This window comes from Acomys russatus, chromosome 14, assembly GCF_903995435.1.
Source record: "Acomys russatus chromosome 14, mAcoRus1.1, whole genome shotgun sequence".
Classification (NCBI taxonomy): domain Eukaryota; kingdom Metazoa; phylum Chordata; class Mammalia; order Rodentia; family Muridae; genus Acomys; species Acomys russatus.
The window spans coordinates 31,096,403-31,124,275 of NC_067150.1; the positions used below are offsets into that span (position 1 = coordinate 31,096,403).

Consider the following 27,873-nt stretch of genomic DNA (forward strand, 5'->3'; position numbering starts at 1 on the left):
AGTTTTCATCTATGGGTGTCACCTTGGTAAATTTGCTGTTTTTTTTAAACACCGATCTCTTACCCAGTGCCACTGAAGAGCATCTCAGTAACCCTGACCATAAATGACTTTGTGGCTGCTGTGGCTGCCACCTTAACCTATGAGAATAAGGAGAACATCCCAATAGAGGCCACCTTTGTGTTCCCCGTGGATGAAGACTCTGCTGTCTACAGCTTTGAAGCCTTGGTGGATGGGAAGAAAATTGTGGCAGAAATGCAGGAGAAGACAAAGGTCTGAGGGATGAGTTCACTATCTCTTCTCTTCTTTCTTTTAAATTACATTATACTTTAGTCTTTTTTTTTTCCTTATGTTGGTTTGTTTTTCTTTTTCTTTCCTTTTTTAAAAGAATTTTTTATTAATTTATTCTTGTTACATCTCAATGGTTATCCCATCCTTTGTATCCTCCCATTCTTCCCTCCCTCCCATTTTCCACCTATTCCCCTCCCCTATGACTGTTCCTGAGGGGGATTTCCTCCCCCTGTATATGCTCATAGGGTATCAAGTCTTGATAAACATTCCATTAGTACAGATGTTGACTGTTCCTCCTTTCATGTACTTTTAAATGCTACATGGCTAAAATCAATAAGGCAGAAGGAATCTAGTAGCAGCTACCAGATTAATTGTAAAGTTCACAGGATCCATGACACTCCCTCTAAACTGTACATATCTTATTGACTACCTGTGGTTTTATTTTAATCTTCCATGTCCTTGCTCTAGGCTCATAGCAACTATGAGTATGCCCTCACCCAGGGCCACCAGGCTTACTTATTAGAAGAGGATGACTATTCCAGGGATATCTTTGCTTGCAATGTGGGGAACCTCCAGCCTGGGGCTAAGGTTGCAGTTACCCTGAAGTATGTGCAGGAACTTCCCCTAGAAAAAGATGGGGCCCTGCGCTACCTGCTCCCAGCAATCTTGAATCCAAGATACCAGCTCTCTGGTAAGTAATTTATGGCTTTTAAGACCAGTGGTAGAATGACTGTGAAAACACAAATTTACTGTTGTGCTGGAAATTGTTAATATGGAAATTTAATGTAATATTTCATAGAAGAGTCAGCGAGCAGTTGCTTGAATATGAAGAGTCCCATATTTCCTGTGGAGGACCTGCCCTACACACTCAGCATGGTTGCCACCATTACCTCCCAGCATGGCATTGAGAGGGTCCAATCCAACTGCTCCTTGAGTCCTATTCAGTACCTTACAGATGACAAGACTTCTGCTCAGGTGAATAGTAACAGGACACTACTGTTGGTTTTCTCTATCTTTACTGTTGACCTGGTCCTCACCCAACCTTCCCACATCTCCCTAGTGTTTCTGGCCATGCATGGGGAGGCACACTCTCTACCTTCTCTACTCTGGGACAAGTGTAGACTGGTTTTATCCAGTCTTTCCTGTACTTCTGAATGTGCTCCTGAGAGAAGAAGCCTGCTGTTCTGAACACTGACCCTATCTCAGGAAGCACTCAGTGCAGTTCTACCATGGCTCCTCTGCTGGTCTCTTATTCAGGTTTCCTTGGCTGAGGGACACAAGTTTGACCGAGATGTAGAACTCCTCATTTACTACACTGAAGTGCACAACCCCACTGTAGCTGTGGAGATGGGGATGCAGGACGTGAAGCCAGGTACTTTCTATCCCGCTATGGTCCCTTTCTAAGTTGTAACTCTCAATTATCCTTGGACATGCATACTTTATCCAGGATCAATATATGGCCATTGAATTATTAACTTTTCACATCCACATGAAGAAGCGAATGGGCTCCATACATAATCAGATGATTATGTCCTATAGGCTGATTTACATAGATTACTACATGTTAGAGAAAATATGACCAACTAATAAGAAAATATTTAGCCTATTATCAACATGTAACAATGACTGCTCTTTACAAAAATAAGGCAAATAAAAAAATAATCTTATGACTACTTCCTCTTTCATAGGATCAGGGATGTTCAAGTCTGAAAAAGCCTTATGCTTTACAGGGTGTCGTGACTCAGATAGTTTTGAAGTAAATCAATTTCTTTTCACTATTTCCACAGTATTGGGCTGCAAACAGTAGAGTAAATGATCATTTTGGCAATTCTAATATTTACAATATTTTTCTTGAAATAGAATATTTATATGATACAAGATGATGTTGACTTATAATATGATCCAATATTATTAAAAGATTAAAATGTAATAGTCACAATATGTGTTATCAGTTACATGATAAGGTATACTACTATTATTAAAACAATGTACATTTACAAATTGGAAAGCTTAAGACAGAAGATCTTCAAATAATGGGAAAGAAAATGTAGTTATAATTTCTCTTTGTACTATAAAATCACAGTTGGTTTAGAAAAATCACAGTGCTTTAGGCAATATGCAAATAGTAACCTTTCTTAGAACAATAATGATGTTTTATAAATTTACTTTAGGCAAATGTGTTTTGCTGATTAATTGATCACGCCAGCATGCCATCTTGTTGTCAGTTTTGGTTTTTGTTGGTGGTGGGTTTTGTGTGTGTGTGTGTGTGTTTGGATTTTGTTTGCTTGGCTTGTTCTGCTTTTTGTTTGCTTGTTTATTTTTGGTTTTATGACTAGGAGCAATGGTCAAATTTAAAAATAATTTTAGGTCTTCTCTGTCCTGAAGAAACTGAACTTTAAAACTATCACTCAAACTTTCCTTTGTAGCCTACTTGGTTATTTCTTACATTAATCTTAGCTTCCCAGTGAGTTTTGTTTCTTATCTACACCTAATGGTTTTCACTTTAAACACTTTCTTTTATGTGCACTTAACTTTTACCTGAACTGGCACAGCCCACTTTGGTGTTTTGCTCCCTTTGGCTTTTCTGGCCCATTTTGCACTAGGTTGCAGGTACCATAACACAACACAAGAAGGCTACCGAAACACTTTCCTTTTTACATTGGAGTTGTGAAAGTTCTTTGGGGCTCAGTGATTTTCACGGTGTGACATCTGGGCTTGGGCTCTTGCTGTAACTGTAAGCACTGTGAGAGCTTTTCCATGGAGCTGGGTTTGCATACCCAACCCTACCAAGTGCACATTATTTGACAAAGGTGACAAAGGCTTTTTGTTTTCCCTCACTGTCTGTCCACTCCTCTAAGGTCACTCAGAGGAATTCCAGCTTCCTGGATTTCTTGTAACTGCCTCATCTCCCCTATAACTCAGTGCTCTGTCATTGCTGTTATTGTTCATTTTTAAAATCTTTTTTGGGATCTCATGAACTATTCTACTCAGATTTGGTCTTCAGTCAGGATCATTTTAATTCACCCTAAATGACTTCATGTTTCTGTATCTAGTATGTGGTAACTGAGGTCTCAGTTCCTTTCTGGGATGTCTCCATAAAGCTGTGCTGGTCTTCCTCATGTCTTCTCTGGGCAGATTTGCAGTTTATGAAAGGACATCATTGGTCCTTTCTCAGTCTCGGTAATTCCTTCATCTATGACTCCTAATTCCTGTTTCCTAGGGCATGTCAGAACTTTGCCAGATGTCTGCCTGCTCTCATAGCCTTCAGACACACAAAGGAAACATGAGAGACAGCTTGCCTGACTGAACCCCTGTAGTGTGATACCAACAGGAAACAGCACTTCATAAACTAAGTTATATATTAAACATACAACACATAAGTATGCAAAATTAAAAAGAACACTATGTACAAGTATAATTAACAGCTCAGTTTGGTTAAGGCCTACTCTGAATTCCTTAAGCACATCTTATCACTCAACCTTACAATAACCCTATAACAGGAATTACTGCATGGAAGACTTTAGAAAAGGAAACTGAGGCTAAGAAGTAGAAGTGCTCACTGGTAGACAAGGAAGCCCTGACATATGAAAGTGAAGTCATCTGATTAGTTAGGAAAACTAGTAGACACTGGGCATGGGGTGCTGACTGCCTACATGACCTTCTTCTGAGCAGTTTGCACATCCATTCTGTCATTCTCCTGGACACCCTTCTGTCTTCTCAAAACAGGGCTAGTGTCATGATAACCACCGATCTCCCAGGGCAAGAGGAAATCTACCTACATATTAAAACCAATACTACTGTTGCATAAGTTGTATATCTTAAGATCTGGTCCTATTCATGTTTATAAGATTTTCACCTAGTTTTCTAGAGCAGCATTCCAGATTAGCCTGCCCTTGCAATTTGTCCTATTAACAATATGCATAAGAACATCATTTTGTCCTAATAGTCCAAAGGAAGACTTAACCAGTGACTTACAGATCATTTTCCTATTAATCAGATTTGAAGAGATTTAACTAAGTTAAGAATCCTGACTGTATCTTTGAGCTCACACTGGAAGCTGCTAAGCTAATGTGTCCTATTCAAGTGTAAAAATACGTAGACTCCTCACATTGATACTGCCATGTTATTGTCTGGTAATCCCTACCATGTTTTCCTTTCTATCCCCTCTGTTCTGCTCCTTTCATTTTTATTGTGACAGCTCACATTTAGTCCTGTGCAAACAGCACAAAAGAGCAAATGAAGGGCTCTATATTTGAGCTTTCTGATATCCCTATTGGATTGATAATTTATTCTTGGGAACATTAGAATCCCCAGGTTCGCTTGTACCTTACAGGGCTCTTCTTCTTTCTGTACAGATAGTTTGATGGGAGCTCCTGTTGCAATGGTGAGCTTCTACCCAGACATCCCAGAAGTGGAGGCCTCAAGGGCCTGTGGAGAATTTGTGTTCCTCATGGACCGCTCCGGAAGTATGGACTCCCCCATGAGCACCCAGAATAATTCTCAGCTGCGCATAGAGGCTGCCAAGGTAAAGACAGATTTTTCACTATTCAGCAGTGCCATGGGACAATGACTTGGAAGGGTGGGAGTGGGGCTCATGTGTAGCTCTTGGACAATTCTGCTCTGGGCAACAGCAACCATGGCCACTCTGTTCTCAGCCTTGATATACAAGATGACAGATGATGGTGACATCCCTCACCCTTATGAACTAGACTGGGGTCTGTATATTTGGTAAAGCCCTCTCTTACCCCATCTCCTCTTCTTCTCTCACCTTCAGGAAACTCTGTTGCTCTTGCTAAAGAGTTTGCCAGTGGGCTGTTATTTCAACATCTATGGATTTGGATCTACCTATGAAAAATTATTTCCGTAAGTTTCTTGGAGGACTATGGACAATGAATCAAGAGGCTTTAAAGGAGAATCTGCAGTTTCAAAAGGCTATTGCAAAGTTGACCTGAACATTGGGGTTGTTGCGAGAAATTTTTGTGGTATGCTTGTATGCTGCTGCCATGTGACCAGATGTGCTTGTTTCTCTAAGGGAGAGTGTGAAGTACACTCAGGAAACAATGGAGAAAGCAGTGGAAAGAGTGAAGGATTTAGATGCTGATCTAGGGGGCACTGAAATCTTGACACCACTTTGCAACATTTACAAGGCCCCCTCCATTCCTGGCCATCCCTTACAGGTGAGCACTGGAAGCAGTGAGAGAACAAAAAGGCTCTGCAGAACCTGAAAGAGAAGACTTTAACACACTAAGAGGGATAAAGAGTGTAATTCTCCAATAGCCTAAGCCCAAGAAATTATCTCTTATAAAATTGAGTTAATTAGTGTGTAAAGTTATCTACCACAGAGTGAAGAGAAAAAAGACCAGAGGCAGTGTCCTTCCCTCATTTCATGTAGGAAGTTGATACCACAAAAGTTTCAGATTCAACAGCATGGGGAGGAAGTGAAACTTCTCCGGGGTCTGAAGAGTCTCTGTGCTGGCATGGAGCAAGTGACAGTAGAGTGCTAGTGTCCCTGCTCCAAACTAAAGATGATTCAAAGACTAGAAACTGTTGACTTCCATGGGTCCAGTGATGATGTCTTCTAATGAATTTGACAGAGGCTCAGTGAATGTTCTTTCTTTTGCAGCTTTTTGTCTTCACAGATGGAGAAGTTAGTGACACATTTAGTGTCATTAGAGAAGTTAAGTTAAACAGCAAGAAACACAGGTATGAAGAGAGTATGGTTTCTACTGTGCTGACTGGAACCCAAGCAATACCATATATGACTTGTGCCACATGGTACCAGGGATTCTCATGCTGCCAAAGGGGCAGAGTGACTTAAAGATTTTTTTAGTAAACTAGCTGATCACTTATTCTCTATAAAACTTAAAAGTAATTTTCCACTTAATGCTGATACCACAAAGTTATTGTTCCTTATTTTTCTAAAGCTCTGAAGGATATATTGAATGGCATTTTCATTATAAAGGATTGGCAAGTCAAAATAAAAAGTTAATCAAATACTTGGTATCTGGGCAGATGATCTGTCACAGCGTACACTCTGTGTGTATACCACATGGCTAGGGCTAGACAGTTATCAGTCTTCTCTCATTCCCTTTCCACCACTCACTGTGATAAACCTACCTTACATATAATTCTTCTGCCTTATGAGAGTTTCTCTTTGTTTTTGTCTCATACTGAGTTTCATGGTATGTGACTCTTCCTGAATACATCCCTTTTGTTTTTTATTTCACCAGATTTTTAAAACGTAGATACAATGTGCATATAACCGCAGTCAAGTCCCATTTGTGTGTGTTTTCCTATGAAGTAGTTCACTGTGTTTTATATGGACAGTCATAATGATGGTTTTTTTTTTGAACAGTGTAGTAATTGTAATACATGTCACAAGCAATTCACTGGTGATTTAATTTATATGGGAGGATATGTGTAAGCTAAATGCCAGTGTTACCATGTGTTAACAAGAGGTGCTAGAAAGCAACTCTACAGAAAGCAAAGCACAGTCCCATGAACATACTTACTCATATATACCATTCTTTTGTTGTTGTTGTTGGTTTGATTTTTGAGACAGGGTTTCTCTGTTTAGCCTTGGCTGTCCTGGATTCACTTTGTAGACCAGGCTGGCCTAGAACTCAAAGTGATCTTCCTGCCTCTGCCTCCCGAGTGCTGGTCTTAAAGGCCTGCGCCACCACTACAGCCACCCTGTACAACATTCTTTATGTAGACAGAGTTGTCCAATTGCAGTGGGATGGCAAACAGTTTCACTACCGCTACAGGTTTAATTTACATCAACTTTACAAATGACTTCTTGAAGCTTCATTTCCTAACAAAATTGAAGGTTTATGTTCTCCAGTCTTAGCTAGTTTTGTGCTTAGGACTGTAGTGTCTCATGGATTAAAGTTTTATTTTCCTGGTGTCTCTACCTCATATACATTTTAATATTTAATAACCATGATATACATTTTAATATTTAATAACCATGAGATACATTTTAATATTTAATAACCATGAGAGTGGACCCTTTTAGTATATGCTCAAATAGCTTTACTACTTTTATTGTTTTCTCCAGTAGATTTTTTAACTTTACTGAGATGTATTTCATTTTAGATTTGTATATGAATATATTGATAACTATTTTCTTATTCTGTAGCTTGTATTTCATGATGAAAACTGTTTGCTTTGTTTTTCAAAATACTCTTCCTTATATAGTCAGGATTGGTCTGGAGCTCCCTTACTTGACCAGGTTGGCCTGCTTCTGCCTCTAGAGTCTGGGATCACAGCCATGTGCTGCCATAGTTGACTCAAGTAACTGCCATTTCAATTCGTATTCTCTGAAGCACCTTTTTGTGATTACTCCTTTGTGCATGTTCTGTTACAGTTTTTCTCTATTCAAGATAAGAAGAACTTTTTTGCTCTCTCTCTATTGGTTCTTTGAAATTTTCATATGCGTACATAGCACATTCTCCTTACTAGCTCCTCTCTTCCTCCTTTCTCCATCAGTCTTCTCTTCCCTACCTTTTACTTGCCAAATGTTATGCATTTTTGTTTTATACTGTGATCTATTTAATTTAACCAGTGACGTCTCAGTGACCACTGGATTGGGACTAACCATTGAACCCTGTGGGCTATTTACCCAAGGGTATACAGCTGAAGGCTGTGACTCCGCTTTCTCTGATTCTTAGGATGTTACTCCCATAATAGTCATTCAGCTATTGCATCAGTGAGTACATGCATGGCAGACGGTATTATAGCATGTAGGGCTTATAGCTGGTTAACACCACTGATGCCTTTTCTCCCCTAGAATCCTTTATAGCATCTCTTGATTTTTTATATCATACAATCAGGGTGTTTGTTCGCTTTGGCATTAGACCCTTGTCATCTTTCTTCTATAGGCAATGATGAACAACAGCAAGACTAATGACTTTTTCCCTGGAGGCTCCCTGACCAACATCTCATGAGCAGTTATCCATTTGTTGGAACTAGGTCTTTTTTAGTAGCCCATGGTTTTAAGATGAAGCCTTTTCTAGACATTAAACTATCTCACTTTCAACTTTAAATTCAGAAATTCAGCACTACAAATTTACAGTAGTGTACTCTATGCCAGGCTTCTACTCATGTTTTATTTTGAGATAGCAACCAATTAAGTCTTCTTTGCAATGATTAAGAATGAGATCCCAGACAACAAATATGAAATGGAGAAGTTTATTATAGGAGCCTGGAAGAGCAAGAAAGTGGGAGGGGAAACACACACACACACACACACACAGAAAGAGAGAGAGACAGACAGACAGACAGACAGACAGAAATAGAGAGGATGAGAGAAACAAAGAGACAGAGAGAACAAGAGAGGCAAGAGAATGATAGAATCAAGAGAAAGAACCAAGAGAGAGAGAGAGAGAGACTAGCTGGGTCCCCTTTTTATAACCTGGGCAGTTGGCCTACCCAGTGGCAGGCAGCTAAGCTGCCATAGGTTGCTGGGCAGACTGGGGGCTGCATGCTAACCTCCCTTTCTTCTCTGATAATTAAGAAACCGGGGGCATTGGATTGCTTTTTTGTAAAGTAGGTTAAAGTATATAAATATAGGTTCATTGGAAAGCAGCTCTTGGTGAGAGAGAGGGAGAGAAAGAAAGAGAGAGAGATCAACAATTTGTCTAAAAGATATGGTTAAGGGGAAGGAAAAGCTCTTCCCTGGAAAGTTCAGGGTAGAGAGTTGGGTATGCCAGCCATGTCCTGTAACACATAGGGACCAAGGAATGCTGGAGAACCTGGAGCCATTTGTCCCGTGTCTAAAGTACACCGTTTCAGCCTTTTGTAAATGGATAAGTGATGAAGAAATCAATTTTTTCAACTGTTTCCTGCTGATAGTAAGGAGACAACAGGGGGTCAAAGGCCGAAATGTTGGCCAAGTCCAGGAAGAGCAGGCTGTTGTATTGCTGTCTAGATTCTGAGAACATCTATGGCTAGGAGGGACAATGTAGGTCCCGATGGCACAATCTGTGAGGTTGGACTGGAGCATCTGTGGGTAGCTGCTTTGGTGCTGTCCTGGATGTAGGACATGCTGGCAGGATACTGTAACATATACATGGGCAGAAGACAAAGTTAGAGCGCTAGGGGGAAAATTCCCTATGTGAGGACATTTGAAACTTTTGAGAGAGTGAGTAGAAATGGAAGTTTTGGAGTGAAGAAGAGAAAAGCTTGAACATGGGGTATTTCCTTTCATTTTACCTTAGGTGTGTATTTGAAACTCTTGGGAGAGCAAGGGAGAGAAAGTGCTTGAAAATAAGGAGCCTCTTTACATTTTACCTGACTTCTGGCATAATTAAAAAGGTCTCATTTTGAATCTGTCCAAGTTTGGTTGCAGAGGTTTGTAAACTTAGCAGCCTTTAATGTGAACATAGGGATTTGAAATTCTCCAGAAGGCATCCCAAAGGAGTGCCAAGAGAGGCAGCAATTGGACTATTTCCACAGAGAGGTGATGTCAATAATGTCTTAGGGCATCCCTGGAAATGAATAGTGACTAAAAAAAAAAAAAAAAAAAAAAAAAAAAAAAAAAAAAGCTGATACAGTCTGTTCCAGTCATCCATCCATGCTGGACAGCAACCAGGGAAAAGCACAGATCAAACAGGAATGACCAGAGCCTGGAGACACAATCACCTAGTGCACTAGGATTTTAGAGACAGGAGTGGAGAAAAAACTATGTTGGCAGTGGTCTTTCCCAGTGGGAGAAATCTTAGATGCAGGGCAATGAGGGAGTCCAGCCACAGTCATGCAGACTGGGGTTGGGTACCTCATCTCCCAGTGAACTAGAGAGTTGTCAAACATTTACGCTGAGCAGAAATTTACCAATCATGCCCCATATTTGACCACGTCCCCTTGATGGGGAGACCTGGTGGCACTCAGAGGAAGGATAGCAGGCTACCAAGGAGAGACTTGATACCCTGTGATCATATACAGGGGGAGGAGGTCCCCTCAGTCACAGTCATAGGAGAGGGGAATAGGGTGAAAGCAGGAGGGAGGGAGGAATGAGAGGATACAATGGATGGGATAACAATTGACATGTAATACGAATGAATTAATAAATAATAAAAAAGTAAAAAATACAAATTTACCAATCAAACTGGTGCTGGATGCAGAAAGGTAGCTAGCATTAGGCCAGTTAGGGGATTCCCAAAGCCAAGGAAAGCAAGAGGAATACCACCCTCCAAAATAGGCGACAGGTGGGAAACTTGATTGCTAGCATTTATCTGAGTTCCATTTGACCTGGGAGGTAGAATCCTTTTAAGTTTCTGAAGGGACATAAATTTTAGACATGTTAGCATCACCATTGTTTGCAATCAACAGTGAAATATACATTGCAAAAAAAAAGGCAGTAGAAATATAGCATAGTAGAGCCTTGAGGGAAAAATTATATTAAAAGCATAAATATTCTTTGAGGTGAGCTTAGGAAAGGCAGAAGCCTTGTGGATCTTTCTGACAACTGTGGAACAGTAACATGGGGAGGACAGAATCCTCCTGTAAAACAGAAGGGCAAAAGTTCACTTTAGCATCAGTGCACATCATGAAAGATGTGTGTCCAGAAGACTGGATGTATATAAATCTAGCACAATGAGAAACATTTTAAGTAAAAGGCAAACCAAAGGAAAGTTAAATTTTTGAGCTTGGAACTATGATTAGAGGATCATATAGTGAAATGCCGTATCCTCTTTAGAGTAATAAATCAGAGCTCCAGTGACTAATGTCCGGGCACTGAACAGCCTCAATGCAGGGGTAGCCCCGCAGCAGGAAGAAATAAAACATCCTTTTAGACATATTTATCTTTAGAACTTTCCTTTACCAACCTGAAAATCCCTTTTTAGGCCTTCTAACATCCATAACTTGCCTTTACCAACCTTAAATTGCCTTTTTAGACCCTTCTAACACTGAGAAAACATCTTGGAAGCTTTAAGAAATAGGTGAAATTGCCGTGAGCAGTCACTATCCTTTAGCTAAAAGAATGGTAAAAGGTTGTATCTGACACCTGTCCTTTATGTCTGGTAACAAGGTAGACCTGAGAGTAGCTCTAGGAGTAAGGCTTAAATCCTGGTCTCCTCAATATGAATAGGACTTAGAAGGTATCTGAAGCCTCCCATGATAGAAGTTGACAACGTGACTGTGTAACACAAGTTAAAACAGACCTGCAGGGTTAACCTGGCTTTGGCGAGGTTGTTGTATCTAAGGGCCATCAGGACACTGCCAAGTCAAGGAGATTGAAAACTGGAAGTGTCTATAGCACTTGTGTGTGCTGGTTGAAATGGTATCTTTTTCCTAATAGGTATTACTCTTTGATTTCAGTGGTTGTCAAGACTTGGAGTTGACATCATTAATTTAGCTAACAGGTAGTGAACATTATGGCTGGTCCACTTTTTATGACCATCTACGTCTTAGGTATTAGTATTTCTACCTTGTTCTGTGAAAACTTCTCAGGTGTTTTCAGGGTGACCTGCCACTGACAAAACTCAAAACTACAGGTATCCTACTATTTGTGAATGTGCCATGTTTTCCGCCATTCATACTTGTAACATGCTTCAGATCCAGCAGATCTAGGCTCAGTTTACTTTTTATTCACTCCATGTCCTGCTCTTGGCTCCTAGGTTCATATTTTCTCAGTACTCATAGGAACCAATCATCATGATATTTGCCTGCTTTACACAAAATTAAGGCTACTGTTTATAAGTCTCTAGTTGTCTCAGTCTTGAATAACATAGTGTAGATTTTCTGTGAGTAGAACTCATAGTTTGTTTTGTCTTGAGCCTTGTATTTGAATCCTTTAATGTCAGAATCTCTTAAGAAGTCATGCATTTCACCTCTGGGTCTTCTGTAATAAAAGTGTCTGGAAACTCCACTAATATGTCTGTTTTATTGATTAAGTAGAAAATGCTAAAACCAAATGTAACTGCCTTATAGAGGGAGTAAAACTACCATATAAAATTTGGTCCTCATGCTTACATACTGAAAATACAAATTCTAAGGCCAGTTTGCAAATGATGACTCATATTGACACAATGTCCACAGATACTGGATGTATCAGCTAAGACACCAGTGCATTTGCTTGTCACCTTTATATTTTCAACACGTGCTTGAGGAATATTTGAGACAGAATGTTGTTAGACAGCTGCTGCCCATCTGCGCTGTTGTGAGACTATAACTTAAGACAGATATTGCAAATCCTGTGGGCCTTTTTTCTAGGCAAAATGAAACCGAGCCTTTTCTTCCTAGAAAACTTGTGATATTAAAGTGTATCACTCCTTTAAGGTTCTTATTGCAGCACATGGAAATAAAGTATGATTTCTAAAAGATAATATAACACTAACATTAAGGTACGTACCTTATCTCTTCGTGTGTTTTTGACTAGCCCATATAAGTTGATAATTATGCTATGGAGAGCCCATCTCTAATGTTCATCACTTTACCATTGCAGATGTTTCTCATTTGGAATTGGAGAAGGAGCGTCCACCAGTTTAATCAAAGGCATCGCCCGGGTATCAGGGGGCAGTGCAGAGTTTATTACAGGCAAGGACAGGATGCAGACCAAGGTGAGAGCAGGCAGCATCCAGAGTTAGATATTCCAGAGCAAACAGGACAAGACAGGAACAATGCTGCAAAGGCAGATGATCACTCTCCCAGAGGGCATATTTTTATGATTCTTAGGCAATATATATACAGGTTCTTTTTACTTTGATAAAAAAAAAAAAAAAAAGAACATTCTCCTATCTAAAGAATGACATCTGACTGTGCTGGAAATCAGAGAGGAGACAATTAAAGCAGTATGACTTTTGGTTTGAAAAACAAAGAGAAAGAAAGTGAAAGATTTAAGAGCTTTATCTGGGACCGCAGTCTGTACTCTGGGTAAATCTAGTAGAAATCCATTCTCCATTCAGAAGACACAAGAAAAAAGTGTGTGTATGCGCGCTCGCGCTCGCGTGTGTGTGTGTGTGTTAGACTAAAAGGCATGGTAAACTCACATTCCTTATTTGTATATAAAAATTGAAGACAGCTCTGATTATATTTCTAAGCTTCTTTTTCCATTTTGACACCACTTCTCTTCAAACTCAGTTGTGCAGAGTTCTGTTTTCTCAAAGATTTCCTTCATTCACATCTGTAATTTCCTCATGTGCAAAAGTAGAGAAAGAATTACATTTCTCACTCAGCACTGGTGCTTAGACGTGACTTGAGTTATGTCCTTGGGTCTGGTAAATAGTTGACAATAGTCATTATTATCATTCTTGTGTGTAATCCTGGCTCTTCTCTCCCCCAACAGGCTCTTGGGTCTCTAAAGTTTGCTCTACAGAGTGCAGTGGAGGACATCTCTCTGACCTGGGATTTGCCACCTGGTCTGTCTGCTAACATGCTTTCTCCAGAGCAGACTGCCACCTTTAGGGGTCAGAGGTTAATCATCTATGCCCAACTGACTGGGTTTATGCCCGTGAGTCCCTAATCTTGTTCATTCCTTTACTCAATGGAACCTGTATCAGCATTTTCGTGAACACCGATGTTTGCTTTGGATTTCATTAAGATATCACTAGCCAGGCAGGCAGTCTCCCACCCACCCCCCCGCTTCATGTCCTGTCTACACTATCCTGTACCATCCAATTCTTAGTCATAAATTGTGTTGAGCTGAGGAGCTTCCCTAGTTCTAATCATTTTTTCTCATTATGTATTTTTTTTTTTCATTTCGGCTCTTCTTTTTATTTGTAGCAAACGGAGAGCTCAGGAGCAGTGTGTCTCAAGTATACCCTCCAGGGCAAAAGTCTTGAAAACAGGGTGGTATTTTCCCTACAACCCAAGGCAAATTCCAGGTAAGAATGTGGCTTTGCCTCTGTTTCTCCACAGTTTCTCCCCTCTTCCTTGCCTTCCTTTCCCTTTTCCTCCTTTCACCCCCCCCCTTTTCTTCTCTGCCATCCTTGATGGTTCACTTATTCTTGCCATTGACCTCTGCTGTTTCCTCTAAGATCTTTTTTTTCTTATTAATTTGTCTAAACTCTTTGTCTTTGTATTCCCTTCCACCTACAATCAACAGCTTTTAAGAATCTTTGGTACGTGATTTGCAGTTTTTTTATTTAATTAACTATACTAATTTTTTTTTCAGCTTCACCATTCATCGGTTGGCTGCAAAGTCCTTGATTCAGATCAAAGACCTGGGCCCCAGTAAGACCTCAGAAAGAGAAAAAGAGGATGTGGTGAACATCAGCATTCAGTCTGGAGTCCTCAGCTCCTTCACAGCTTTCATCGCCATAAACAAAGAGCTCAACCAGCCAGTTCAGGGCCCTCTAGCTCACAGAGTGATTCCAAGGCCGATGATACTTTCGAAACGGCCAACGATTGGTAAGTTTTATCCCAATTTAATCTTATGCATGTAGGGTTTCTGATATCTAATGACATCATTTGAACAAAGGCAGGTTTCACAATCTCATAAATTTAAGTTGAAATAAGTTTCTTACATTTCTTATGTTTTCCCCATTTTTCTACACTGAAGATTTTTAGCTTGCCTTGAAATGTCTAGAGAAGTAGATTACGTTCAACTGGAAGAGAGACTTTATATAGAAGTACAAAAGAACAGAAAGACATATTACAATGCAGAAATATCTATAAACATTGCATAATAAAGCCAGTTAGTCAGAATCTGACTCCTGTTCATGATAATTAATCGATGGCCACACAGAGGGCAAATGATTATATTGAATCTGTCAATGTCAGTGGTAGAAGATGGAAATTAAAGAGTTCTGAAAGAACTGTAGAGTACTATTAGCAGTGAAAAAAAAATCATTTCTCTGGGACAGCAGATGGCCCAGTTGCAATTGTTGTGTTTTTTCAGAGGCATAAATAGCAGTGAGAATTCTAGGCTTTGTGAATAATTTTCAGTAAGTATTAGCATACTTAACTGGATAACAAATTGGGTTGAGGTCTGGATTGATTTGCAATTTAAGATTTTGCCATATAGTTCTGAATAATAGAAAGTATTGCTATGAATTAAAGATACTGATGAAGGTGGAGATTTGTTTTACTGAGGCTTAAATTGAATGAAAAATAAAGTTTGATGGAAGTTGACATATTCGACAAATTAGAAGAATCAAGGACTAACAAGACATCAGGCAAAGACTATTTTAAAACATGAAACCCTAAGTTAAAACACTAGAGATATGAGTTTGGTGTTTAAAAGTTAGATTAAAATTTATCTGAGAAAGTACACAATTCTGTATGATACTAATGACTTAAGGACATGAGAGAGGCCTATTACAGCCATAGTGACTGGATCAGAAAAAGTTAAGACCTTTGCATTAAGATGTTGCATAGGCTACCTACATGGATGATCATAGTCATCAATTTTATGGAAGAGCTTGGAGTCCATTGGAAACCTGTGGTCAGATTTTGGGTAATTTAGGTACTGGTAAGAGATGATTTATGTAGTTGAGCCGTGGGAGTAGTAAGGACATGCGTGAGATAACCCAGGTGAGAGAGAAAGTACTATTTTGGGGCCTGAGAAAATTGCCAACCTTACCTTCTGAACCTGGATACTTGTGGTACAATTGAGCTACTCCTGAAAGGCACAGAGGTAAAAATATCTCTGTAGGGGCCAAAAGATATTTAAGTTAAGGTGTAGCTAGAAAAATCTGCTTACGTTGAAGGTGCTATGACCGCTTAGCACATATGACAAGTTTCAGGAGACTCAACAGGAAGTAGGAGGAAGGCTCAGAACGTGAGTCTCTGTATTGGAGGAGGCCACACAGGGGAAGGGCACATGGTGGTTAGTGAGTGAAGCCGATGTGCATAGGAGACTTGAAGTTTCAAGTCCTCACACATTTTAATGTCTGCCTGCTACAGGGCATGGACAATGCTGCAGTGTTCACTGTGTATTTGTGTTTTTCAGGTTCTTATCGATGCTGTAGCGTAAGTTTAGCAGCATGTGCAGCATCTTCTTCAGGTAATGTACCTGTGGCGCACAGACTGAACGGTTAAGATCCCAAGAGGTCTATGAAGACATACTTCTAGAGTCTGATGGAGTTTCCTGTTAGGAATGTTTTCTGAGTAAAGTTTGTTTGTCACAGGTCCTATCCCTTTGAAAGTGAGATCTTCACCTATCCAAAAAAGTGGAAAGATGAGAATGAGAAATTTTTGCGCTAAGAAAACCAACTTACAAAACGACCACAAAGGTGAGATGGTCCTCAGATTGTGTCTCTGATTTATGTAAACAAGAAACTAAATAATCAGCCCTGTTTATCTTGAAGCTTTCTCTACCTAGTGGGTGATTTATAAGAGGCAGCAGTCAGGAGGTGATAGTTGACATCGCCTTGTATTTGCCAGAATGAATTTAGCTTTATTGATCTATAATATCCCACTCCTTACATTCTAACCTATTGTAGCTTAGTGTCCTCTAGTCCTTTAAGCCCATTGGCTGTCTCTCTCTGCATAGTCCATGTGTCCTTAAGACCTGGCCCCACAGGACTCTGCTACTGCTCTCTTTCTGAACCCAGACCAACTGCTATGCATCATGGACTAGAAACAGTCTGAGGATTTTCTGCAGAACCCTCATTATGGCCTCCTATTTCAGAAGACTTACAAAGGAGGGCCGTATCCCATTGACTGTGAGTTTCCATGGCACCCCTATTTTTCACTTTTTTTTCCCACAAAGCTTTTGGAGAGAATGTTATTGTGCAGTTGATTTCCCTCCAAACGGCAAATGGCTCCTGGAAGCTGGATGAAGATCTGGCCAAGATCCTGGGCACTAATTTGAGAGACCTCAAAGCTGCAAACCCTGCCAAGGTGAGAAGCAAAATGAAACAGGGGAAAGAGTGTGTGCCTCACGAGGTTAGGAACATAATTAGAATTGGAAGGAACCAGGGCCCAGCTGAGAATTAAGAATATATGTAATGCAAAGGTGAAATTAACTTGTATATGTAGATATTAAGTTATTCCCACTAGCTGTAGCATAAAACACATGGAATTAATGGCCTAGCTGTTGGAGGGCATGGCCAGCCTGAAAGATGTCAAAGGGAAAACTCAACACTATTCTCTTAGACCTAATTGTAAAAGTAAGTACTTTGATCTTCACACTGTGCCAGATAGTATTTAAGCACTTATTATTAATATATTTATTTGATTCTCATTTCAGTGAATTAAGGCATGTTCTATTTATTTTACTATTTAGAGATGAAGAAATTGAACATTATGAAAATGAACATGGCGTGAGGCAGTCATTGCAGAGCTAGATTCAATACTAGGATGCCCTGTCTCCCATATTAACCTCATGATTGTTCTATTTTCCTGTCCTCAAATAGGCTGACTAGAGTAAACCTTATTCAGAAATTAAGATTACCTTCTGAATCATCTAATACTATTTGAAAACATGTTTTCAGTAAAAGGCACATATCTTCTCATGATTCAAGGCTAATGAGAACCTGTTGCCCAGACACTGTCCTTAGACACTGTGTTTACTGAGTTAGAAGCCTGAGGTTGGAGCTGCCTGCTCCAGTATTGGAAGGTATCCATTCCATAGGAGGGTCCGAGGTTGGGGTCACAAGCTCTGGTACCCAGAAGATATGCACAGATGGTGAGAGCAAGCATGTGACCTTAAGCTAAGGCTGCAGCCATCAGGAACCTTGAAATATTCCCTTGATATACCCAGGTGACTTGAGGTTGGATCCTGAGTTTGCCACACCATTGGCTCTTGTCTCACCAGGGAAACACAGATGTTTTGGGGTTCACAGCACAACCAGTCACTCGCCTTGCTCCCGGTGCTGTTCTGCAGCTCACATACCATGCACACTTGGTGCTGCTATCTTGTATTCCTTTGAAATTTTGAAAAATTTAAATGATGAATTTTCAAATTAAGTGTATTTTACCTAAATTACTACTATTGAATAATTAATTGATGGCAAAAGTTCACACACACACACACACACACACACATGTACACACACACAACTGAAATTGTACACATCTATATTTTAAATGGGGAATTTAGTTAAGACATTGATTAAAGATTTCTATTGGCAGATAATAAAACTGAAAGATGAAGTGACAAATAGGAAACTTAAGATCCTTTGGGATCTTGGGCCCTGATTTGAAGTTCCATTCTCCAGGAAGCTGGACTGAGAAATGGGGGAGTGAATGCCCCCACCCCAGACCTCTGGGGTTTTTAACCAAAGGTATATGAATTGCAGGAGTCACACTCAGGACACTTCCTAGGGCTTGTCTCCAGAGCAACTTTGATATATTTTTCTTCAGCTTTTGATATCTTTGGCCTAGGGTCGGTGCAGTTTGCTCTGGAAGTGTCCCTGGAAGGAACTAGACTTTTAACAAATTTTAGTGTCTTGTGGGCTATTGCCAGCAGTGGGTATACCTGTCTATTTCTGATCATGAAGCTTAGCTGGTGGGAGGTCTCCTACACTTACAGAGAGAGGGCCACACTGATTTCTAAGTTTCCATGGGGAGATAATTGCATTCACAAAAGATTAAGCAACAGGAATAAAAGTCAAGAATGTTTTCTGTTCTTAATCTACAGCTGTATGACCAGAGACAGAAAACTGACTCAAGAAATGCTGCATATGGCATACAGAGGTGTCAGACAGCCACCGGCAATATGAACAATAGATGTTAACCAGGATTCCTCAGGATGAGCTGCATTCTTCCTATGATAATAGATTTTCATTAGTCATTTTCCCTAAGATGTGACCATACCAATAGCTGGCATAATTTCAGCATCCATTATTATGAGAGAACTAAGTTTAGAAAAGTCTTTTCACTTTTGTATTACTTGTGATTGTTTGGAAATGTGCTATTGATTCTTCCTTATGGATTTTTTAGGCAACTGGAGATACAAAGATAAAATTAATGAACATAATAGCTTTAAAGAAGACAGATATACAGTTTATTCTCTTAGTGTAGTCTAATTATCCATTGCACGGGCTGGTTTTATGTCTCAACTTGACACAATCTAGAGTCATCAGAGAGGAAGGAGCCTCAATTGAGGAAATGACTTCATGAGACCCAGTTGTAAGGCATTCTCTCAATTAGTGACCAATGAGGGAAAGCCCAGGCTATGGTGGGAGGTGGATTCCTGGCCTGGTGGTCCTGGGTTCTGTAATAAGGCAAGCTGAGCAAGCCAGTAAGGTGTACTCCTCCAGGGCTTCTGAATTAGCTCCTGCCTCCAGGTTTCAGCCTTGCTTAGGTTCCTTTCCTGACTTCCTTTGGCAACGAACAGAAATGTACAATTGTAAGCCAAATACAACTTTTCCTACCCAACTTGCTTTTTGGTGGTGGTGTTTCATGACAGCAATTGAAACCCTAACTAAGACATCCATGCACTTGGTGTTTGGAGTGTTTTAAGGAATGTGATGATGGTTACATTGGACTTACAACCTAAGTCATTTTCAAAGTGGTAAGTCAATATTGTCTTGAAGCTCTGGTCAGCCTTTATGGTAAAGATGAGGCACAGAATTCATGTAACAGCATATTAGGAATGATGAGGAAGGAGATAGCAAATCTCTTTAGCTCCACTTGAGTGTATTCTGCTCTGCCTGGAGCTTCACTGAACTGTCTGTCTGCTTCTGCTTTGCAGCATGAAGACCCATCAGCCTGGGCCACAGTGCTGGCAGTGGTCTGGCTGCATGCCAATGGCAAGGACTTGAAGTGCGAGTGGGAGCTTCTGGAAAGAAAGGCTGTGACCTGGCTTCATGACCATGCAGGTAGGAGCACGTCCCCCTTCCCTCCTGTGCCCGCTTTTCCATCTGTGTCTCAAGCAGCTAGCCTTGTATGTGCCGGAGAACATTAGAGAGTCCCCATAGCTTCCTCAACCATGCTATTTCAGAGTATAGTCTGTTTCTTCTGCTAATTCTTCTGTTCAGGATTAGGGTGAAATATATATATATATATATATATATATATTTGGTGGTTGGGACAAGGTACACCAAGAGGGGAGGAACATAGATGTGGATGCTTAGCTGAATAAGACTATCCCCAGACATGTAGCAAGTGCCCTTATGTATCTATTGTATCCTTGCTGCTATGTTCCTTGAACAGAAAATAAAACTAAGTGAGAATAACAACAAGAAGTAAAGAGCCAGGGGGCACTGTAGGAAGCTAAATCAAGGCAGAAGGGTGTGACAGAAATTATTGAGAAGGCCGAGGAAAGATCTTCTCTCTCCTCTCCTGTCGCACAGTTCTGACTCTTGTTTCTTCTCACAGGCTCCTCCATCCCCATGCTTGTGCAGGCTGCCAATGGTCTCCTGAAAGTATCTGTGAATCCTGAGGCCTTTGACATCTGAGGATGTCACCCATGAAACAAGAGCACTGCCTGGCTTCCACTGAGTCCCTCATTTCTTCTTGGCTGAGAAAGATTTTGCATTTTATATTTACTGTTTTCTTTCTTGTAATAAAAAGAACAGTCCTACAACTGTGCCTGTCTACTCCAGGTCTTTTTGGATCTGATATTCTGTCCCTATCATTTCTTCTGAGAGAAGTCATCATGGTCTCCTAACATGTTTTCTTAAAAATAACACTTGAAGTTTTCTTAAGCAATTATAATAAAATAGGAATCATGGAATCTAGAGTCATATTTGAGGCCAGCTTGATCTACAAATTGAGACCAGGACAGCCAAGGCTACACAGAGAAACATTGTCTCAAAACAAACAAACAAACGAACAAAAATTTCCATTATTGTTACCCTCTCCCTGTTATTCTTGCATGATTGTCAGGAAAATAGTAATAAGCTTTATGTTCATCAGAGCAGGAATTTGATCAAAGTTGAAAATCAACATGAATATGTAGAGAGTATCTTTTGTGTATTGTATGGAAACATCACCTGTTAATAAAAAGCTGATGGCCTATTAACTGAGGTGGGAAATAGGAGGTAAGAGTGCTGATAGACAGATGAACTCTGAGATGTAGTCACAGTCAGGAGATTTATCCCACGACTCTGAAGAAGATGGATGTATGAAACTGAGCAGAGGTAACCAGCCATGTGCTAGAACTTAGAATGAAATAAAGGGATATTAGTTATGCACAAGACAGAGAACATGCCTAGCTGTATTGGCCAAGGCTTTAAAACTATATTTAAGCCTTAGAATTGTTATTTCAGAAACTTGAGCCTGAGAGGATAAACATGCCTTTACAAACGTAATCCAAACTTACCTAAAAATCCAAGCTTAAAACACAAGATTCAGGCATTAAGCAAAGAGTTTTGGACACATGAGTGGCATCAAAAAGTCAAGGAAGGCCCATTTAAGAAGGAGAAGTGGCATGCGGATCAGGTGGGTGGAGAGGAAGGTGTGAAGTGAGAGGGCTGAGAGGGAGAAGGGAAACAAATTGAGGGTGCATCTCTGGGACAACATAGAGACCTGTAGGCACCAGGTAGGATATGGGGCTAACTCTAGCTGAGACTCTTAGCGCAGGGTGTACGTAGAGACTGAAGTCGCCACCTCCTATAGCCAGGGAACACTTCCAGGGAGGGAGAAGGGCACCAACTCACAAAACTTTCCACCCAAAATTTACCATTCCTATAAGGTGTGTAGGGATAAAAGTAGAACAGAGATTGAGGGAAGGACTGAACAGTGACTGCCCCAACTGGAGACCCAGCTCATGGGAGAAAGCTAATCCTTCACACTATTAGTGATATTTTGCTAATGCTTGCATCATGTACACTGTGCAGTGCTACTCAGATATTAGAAACAAGGACATCATAAAATTTGCAGGCAAATGAATGGAACTAGAAAAGATCATCCTGATAGAGGGAACCCAAACTCCAAAAGACATGAATGGTACGTACGCACTTATAAGCAGATTTTAGCCATACATTACAGGATAAATATACTACAATTCACAATCCAAAGATCTATAACAAGGAGGATTCAAGGGCGTATGCTTAAATCTCACTCACAAGAGAAAATTGAATAGAGAGCAAAAGCAGTTAAAGAGTGGAAATAGGGTAGGAGAAGTAGCATGGAGAGAAATGTGGACGGAGATAAGACCTAGGGAGAAAGGGAGGGAAGTAGGAGAACTGAGGGCTTGCAGAGAGAAAAAAAAACTGTGGGAGGGGCATCTCTGTGACAAGCTGGAAACCTACTACAGGGTAGGCTCCTGGGAAGATATAGGCATGAATCTAGCTGAGACTCCTAGAAGCAATGGTCATGGAGACTGAAGAGGCTACCATCTAACTAGACAGGACTCCTGGTGAAGGGGGACACACAAAATGACTTACAAAAACTTCTATCCAAAAATCGTCCCTGCCCACAAGATGTGCAGGCATAAAAATAGAACAGAGATGGAGTGTACAACTAAAGACTGGTGCAACCTGAGGCCCAGCCCATGGGACCTGACACTATTAAGGATAATATGTTATGCTGGCAGATGGGAGCCCAGCATAGCTGTTCCCTGAGAGGCTCCACCCAGCTAGGGATGGAAACCGATGCTGAGATTCACAGCCAAACATTGGTCAGAGCTCAGAGAGACTTGTGGAAGAATGGGAGGGGAAGCACAGAAGGGAGGGCACAGGAGCTCCACAAGAACAGAGCCAACTAACTAGTCCCCCCATCCAGGAGGGGCTCTTGGAAACTCAAACATCAACCAAGGACTATGCATAGACTAGACCTAGGATCCCTACACAGATGTGTGTGATAGGCAGTTCTACTTTCATGGGTACCCTCTTAATCAGAGCAGGGCCTGTGCCTCATGTGGATGCTTTTGTCTGCTTCTGGATTACTTGGCCCTCGTGGGGCTGCCTTGCCAGACCACAGGTTATGTTCAGTCCAGATATGGCTTGATGTGCTGAGGTGGGTTGGTAGGCGGCTCCCCTTTTCAAAGGAATAGGAGAATAGGGAGAGGAAAAATGAAGGCAAAAGTGCTGGAGATGTTTTTAATCCTCATCTCAGACTCCTATAAGAAAATAATTTGAACAACTTATTTAACATGAAGGATGCATATTCTTTGTAAATTAGGATCTTTATTGGAAAAGGAAAAGAGAAGAGGGGGGTAGGAAAGGAATGAGAGGAGGAGAGAGTCTACAATCCGGATGTAAAATGAATAAATTAAAAAAAATTAATTTAAAAAATGGAGGCTGGCAGACCTGGGGACTGGAGTCTGATGCAATTTGCAAGCCAAGCAGGAGGCCGAGTCTCTTTAAAAGAGAACAAAAGCTCCAACTTCATTTCTCTCTGTGTTCCCTCTCTTCAACCAGTTCACAGGTGCCCTTTTGGGGTGGGTGGTGACAGGAAGGGCCTGGTTCAAGTTGGAATTGCCAGCAGTAGATCGCTTCAGGGAGCTTTCGGGCCGAGGCTCCACGAACAGAGCACTGCTGCGTCAGCTCTCTCCAGGCTTGTAGGCACTGGTGCTGTCCTTATCTGATTTCTCTGGAAGTTCAGAGATATCAGACAAATCATGGTTTGGGGGCTCATTGGCTGCCAGATCGTAGAGGATTTCCTCCTCCAGCAGCCAGACATTCATACAGCTCTTCTGCAACTGCTGCATCTACGTGCCAAAGCTCCTCCTCCAGCATGGACATCTCTTGGCCTAGTCTCTCATTGAAGTTGACATTTAGGGCACTGTTGCCTGGGGGGGGGGGGGAGCGGGGGGGAGAAGAAGATGTCCAGCTGGTTGCCGTTTTCCAGGTGGCACTTGGTCTTCAGCAGCTGCCGGTAGCGTTCATACTTCTCATCGGTGAGCCCACACAGGTCAGCCGCTACCAGCCCTGCCCCTTTGGCCAGTAGAGAGTCCATGTTGAAGTGAAGTCCTTGCTCTGCAGGGAATCCCCTTGCAGGCTAAACTTGCACAGGCTTCCAGGGGTGTTGGCGGTGCGGCTCATGTTGTTTGGATGGTGATGTTTGGAGCTATCTTCATGGCAGGTACTCTTCATCAGTCTGGCCGACTCCTCTGTCCGGCTCCTGGATGTTGCTCAAGCCAAGGTCCCCATCAGCAGCCCCTTCTCATCATTTCCAGTGTGCTGGACAGACGGTAACTTCAGTTTCCTAGTACAGCGATCTCCTTCATTCTCAACCCTAACGTCATCTAGGAAGTCATCTCTGTCACTGTCTTTCCACCACTTTGCTAGCTCGTTCTCAGGCCGGGCCACCAGCAGGGAGATGTTGGTGTTTTCTTCCTGTCTCAGGATGGCTACTGCTTCCTCTTGGTTCTGGACATCCATTCCATTAGTCTGGATGATTCTGTCTCCCTCAAGGGTGCAGCCCTCTTTGGCTGCAGTGCTGCTTGGATTTACCTCTCCAACACAAGTGCCTGAGGTCCTCATCTGTGAGGAAGCACACCATCAGGCTCAGCTTGTCTTGGTGACTTTTTTGTTTTATTTTTTGTTTGTTTTGTTTTGTTTTGTTTTTGTTTTTGCTTTTGTTTTTTTTGAGACAAGGTTTCACTGTGTAGCCTTGGCTGTCCTGGACTCACTTTATAGACCTGGCTGGCCTGGAACTCACAGCAATCTGCCCACCTCTGCCTCCCGAGTGTTGGTGATTGTTTTTACATAGCTCCACTTTCTTCTACTCCAGCTTTCCCATTTGCTCTTCCTCCTGCAGGGCACCTTCCATGGACTCTGGTGGGTCATAGTATCCATGTCTGATGCGGGGAGCTCAGAGAGGATGTAGGGCTCCAAGATGCCCATGGGTAGGGTGGGTAGGCACAGCTTGCCCCGTGCCACGATGTGCTCGAAGGTGATATCAGTATGAGTGTCACTATCTACCTGGTGAAGACCATGGCAGGAGCTGTCCCACACCCCACCCCCGTAGAGGGGGACTGCTTCCCAATTTCTGGACCACCAGGAGCACCTTGGAGGCACACAGGGCCTCTAGGGTTTGCTCCTGAGAGAGCTGGAACAGACAGGAGGGACTGGTACAGGGAGGGGAAAGTGTCATCAGAGTATATTGTATTGAAAAAAATCTACTTTCAATAAGGGAAAAAACTGTCTACATGTTGTCTACAGAAAACTCATCTTTGTTTTAAAGATATGCATTACCTTGGAGTAAATTGATGGACAAAACTACTATCCCTGTATGTGAAAAAATGAGCTATTGAACTAAAACTATCCAGAAAAGATAAAAAGAAACACTTCATTCTAATCAAGGAGATAATTAACCAAAATGACACTATAATACCAAACATATATATGCCAAACTCTGGGGCATCTAATTAAATCAAAAGTGCGTTACAGAATTTAAAGACGCAGGTTGATTGACTTCAATCCATTAATAGTAAGTTGTTATTTTAATACACCACTTTCTGTAATAGGCAGGTCATCTAGACAAAAAACAAACAGAAACGTCAGAGTTAACTGTCATAATGCACCAAATGAACTTAATAGATATGTGTAGAATATTCCATCTAGACAGCACAGAATCTATATTCTTCACAGCAGCACATATAAGCTTTTCTAAAGTAGACCTTCTCCCAATGACTCACTAATAAATATGTATGCATATATATTTATATGTAATTATAAATTATAAATACATAGCAAGGAATGTGGCAGAGCAAGAACCTTTGCACTCATGGATAATATTTTATCATTTCTTCTCTGAAGAACATTGTTGTGCCTGAGTCTCTTTTCCTTTTCCAGTCATAAAAGAATCCAATAAGGGTGCGCCACACTTATTTAACACCGTCCATAATTTACAAACAAGAATCCACTTCCTTCTTGTTAAATAAGTCACTCAAATTCTTTTCTTATAGGAATCTGAGATGAGGATTTAAAAAAATCTCCAGCACTTTTGCCTCAATTTTTTTCCTAACGCAAATATATAAATTGCTTATATGATTGCTAATCATGCTCTGAAGAATTAAAAACGTAGACGCAGCTTCAAATAATGCTAAATCACAGAAGGAGTACAACGTATCAAAATATTGTGAGGGAGGTGGATATATTGTTTAGGGGTAACACGCTGACATAATGTACGCGAGACTCTGGAATTCATTCCCGGAACACAAATAAATAAATAAATAAATAAATAAATAAATAAATAAATAAATAGATTTCTAGAATCATCAGGAGAGAAAAATATCTGAGGTATGTTGCTGCAGTCCTTGAACAGTTTTTGATAAACTAATTAGAAAGTCTGTGGGTTATTTCTACACAATATCACCATTTAAAATGTAGGACTAACATGTTGTTGAGATGACTGTTTGGTCTTCCAGAGGTTCTGAGTTCAATTCCTGGCAACCACACGGTGGCTCACAAACATTTACAGAAAGATCTGATGCCCTTTTCTGGCATGCAAGTGTACATACAGGCTGAGGACTCACAGATTAAAAGCAAACAAGTAAATGAATAAATTTAATAAAATATTTTAAATGTAGCAATAAGTAAGTATATAAGTACTAGCATAAGCACAAAGGCTATATGACCCCCAAATAGAAGGTCATGCTAGAAGAGATAAGATCTAGGAAGCACAAGTCCCTTCACTTTTTTTTTAATTGATTTTTTTTTCTTTTTTCCTTTTTTTTTTTAATTGGCAGATACAAATCAGGCATCATTTTAATCAAACTGAATTTAGATGATAGACTTTCATGGAAAAACCTAATTTACTTTGAATTCCCCGGTCATGACTTGTGCACGCCTTACAGGACAAGGTTAAAGAGATTACATCTGCGTTCCCGTCAGCAGCATCTGCTGCTTAGTCCCCCACAAGCTGATTTAATGAGAGGTCAAGCACAGTCTGTCCAAAGGACTTCTGTTTCGGGCAGGTGATGGGAAGAAGTCTTCCCTTCCACTGCAGTGGCTTCTGGGGCTTTCAGAACTAGCAGATTAATGTATCATCACCATGCTAGCATTTAGAAATACAAACTATCCCGGCATTTGTCACCATACTAAACTTAGAAGCAGAAATCACAATCAAGCTATTTTAGCAGTTTAAAAAAAGGAAGAAATGCTGTTCCTCTAAGGTGAGGCTTTTTGTTTCTTCCTTCTTTTCCTCCTCCCTCCCTTCCTTCCTTCTTTCCTTTCTTCCATTTTAATTTGTATTATAATTTATTGAGATTGCATCTGGAATGTTATCCCCTGGCTGGTATCTTCCCATTTCCACCCTCCCTCCCTCCCTCTTCTGCCCTATCACCCTCCCCTAGACCTCTGACAGAAGAGGACCTCATCCCATATCATATGACCATGGCCTATCAGGTCTGATCCAGATAGCCTGCTTCCCCTTTCTCTGTGGGACCAGCAGGCCTCCTCACCAAGGGGATGTGATCAAGGTTGGGGGACCAGAGTTCCTGTCAAAGCGAATCCTCACTCTCTTCACAACTGGGGAGAATGGTCTGTCCATTGGCTAGATCTGAACAGGGGGTCTAGGTTCGCTGCATGCATTGTCCTTGGTTGGTACAACAGTTTGTGCAGACGCCCCTGGGTCCAGATTCATCAGCATTGATTGGCGCCTTGTGGGGCTCCTGAATCCTCTGGTTCTTTATCCATTCTTCAGCTGAGAGACATTTAGCAGTGGCACAGACCTGTAATCACAGTACTCATTTCTTTTCCTATCTAAACTCTCCTACCTTGGATGAGACAAGCAGTTCCAACCTTTCACATTCTAAGCACTTTCTAAAATTAAACTCCCTTGAAGCTTCTGATGTCACTT

At 41.0% G+C, this 27,873-nt stretch overlaps 1 protein-coding gene and 1 pseudogene across 1 annotated transcript; one reads left to right on the forward strand and one right to left on the reverse strand.

Annotated features, from left to right (window-relative positions):
• Positions 1–48: 48 nt before the first annotated feature.
• On the forward strand, positions 49–20,702 carry LOC127197864 (von Willebrand factor A domain-containing protein 5A-like; the record flags this gene model as incomplete). Its single annotated transcript, XM_051155707.1, has 17 exons — positions 49–270; positions 757–979; positions 1,088–1,263; positions 1,546–1,660; positions 4,644–4,813; positions 5,063–5,151; positions 5,321–5,465; positions 5,912–5,991; positions 12,737–12,851; positions 13,577–13,741; positions 14,014–14,114; positions 14,405–14,640; positions 16,184–16,237; positions 16,362–16,466; positions 16,946–17,076; positions 19,874–20,000; positions 20,500–20,702. Coding segments are annotated over 17 exons (2,334 nt in total), but the record flags the coding sequence as incomplete, so codon positions are not given.
• Positions 20,703–21,217: 515 nt separating this feature from the next.
• LOC127197865 (PDZ domain-containing protein 4-like) lies at positions 21,218–25,164 on the reverse strand (annotated as a pseudogene).
• Between the last annotated feature and the right edge of the window lie 2,709 nt (positions 25,165–27,873).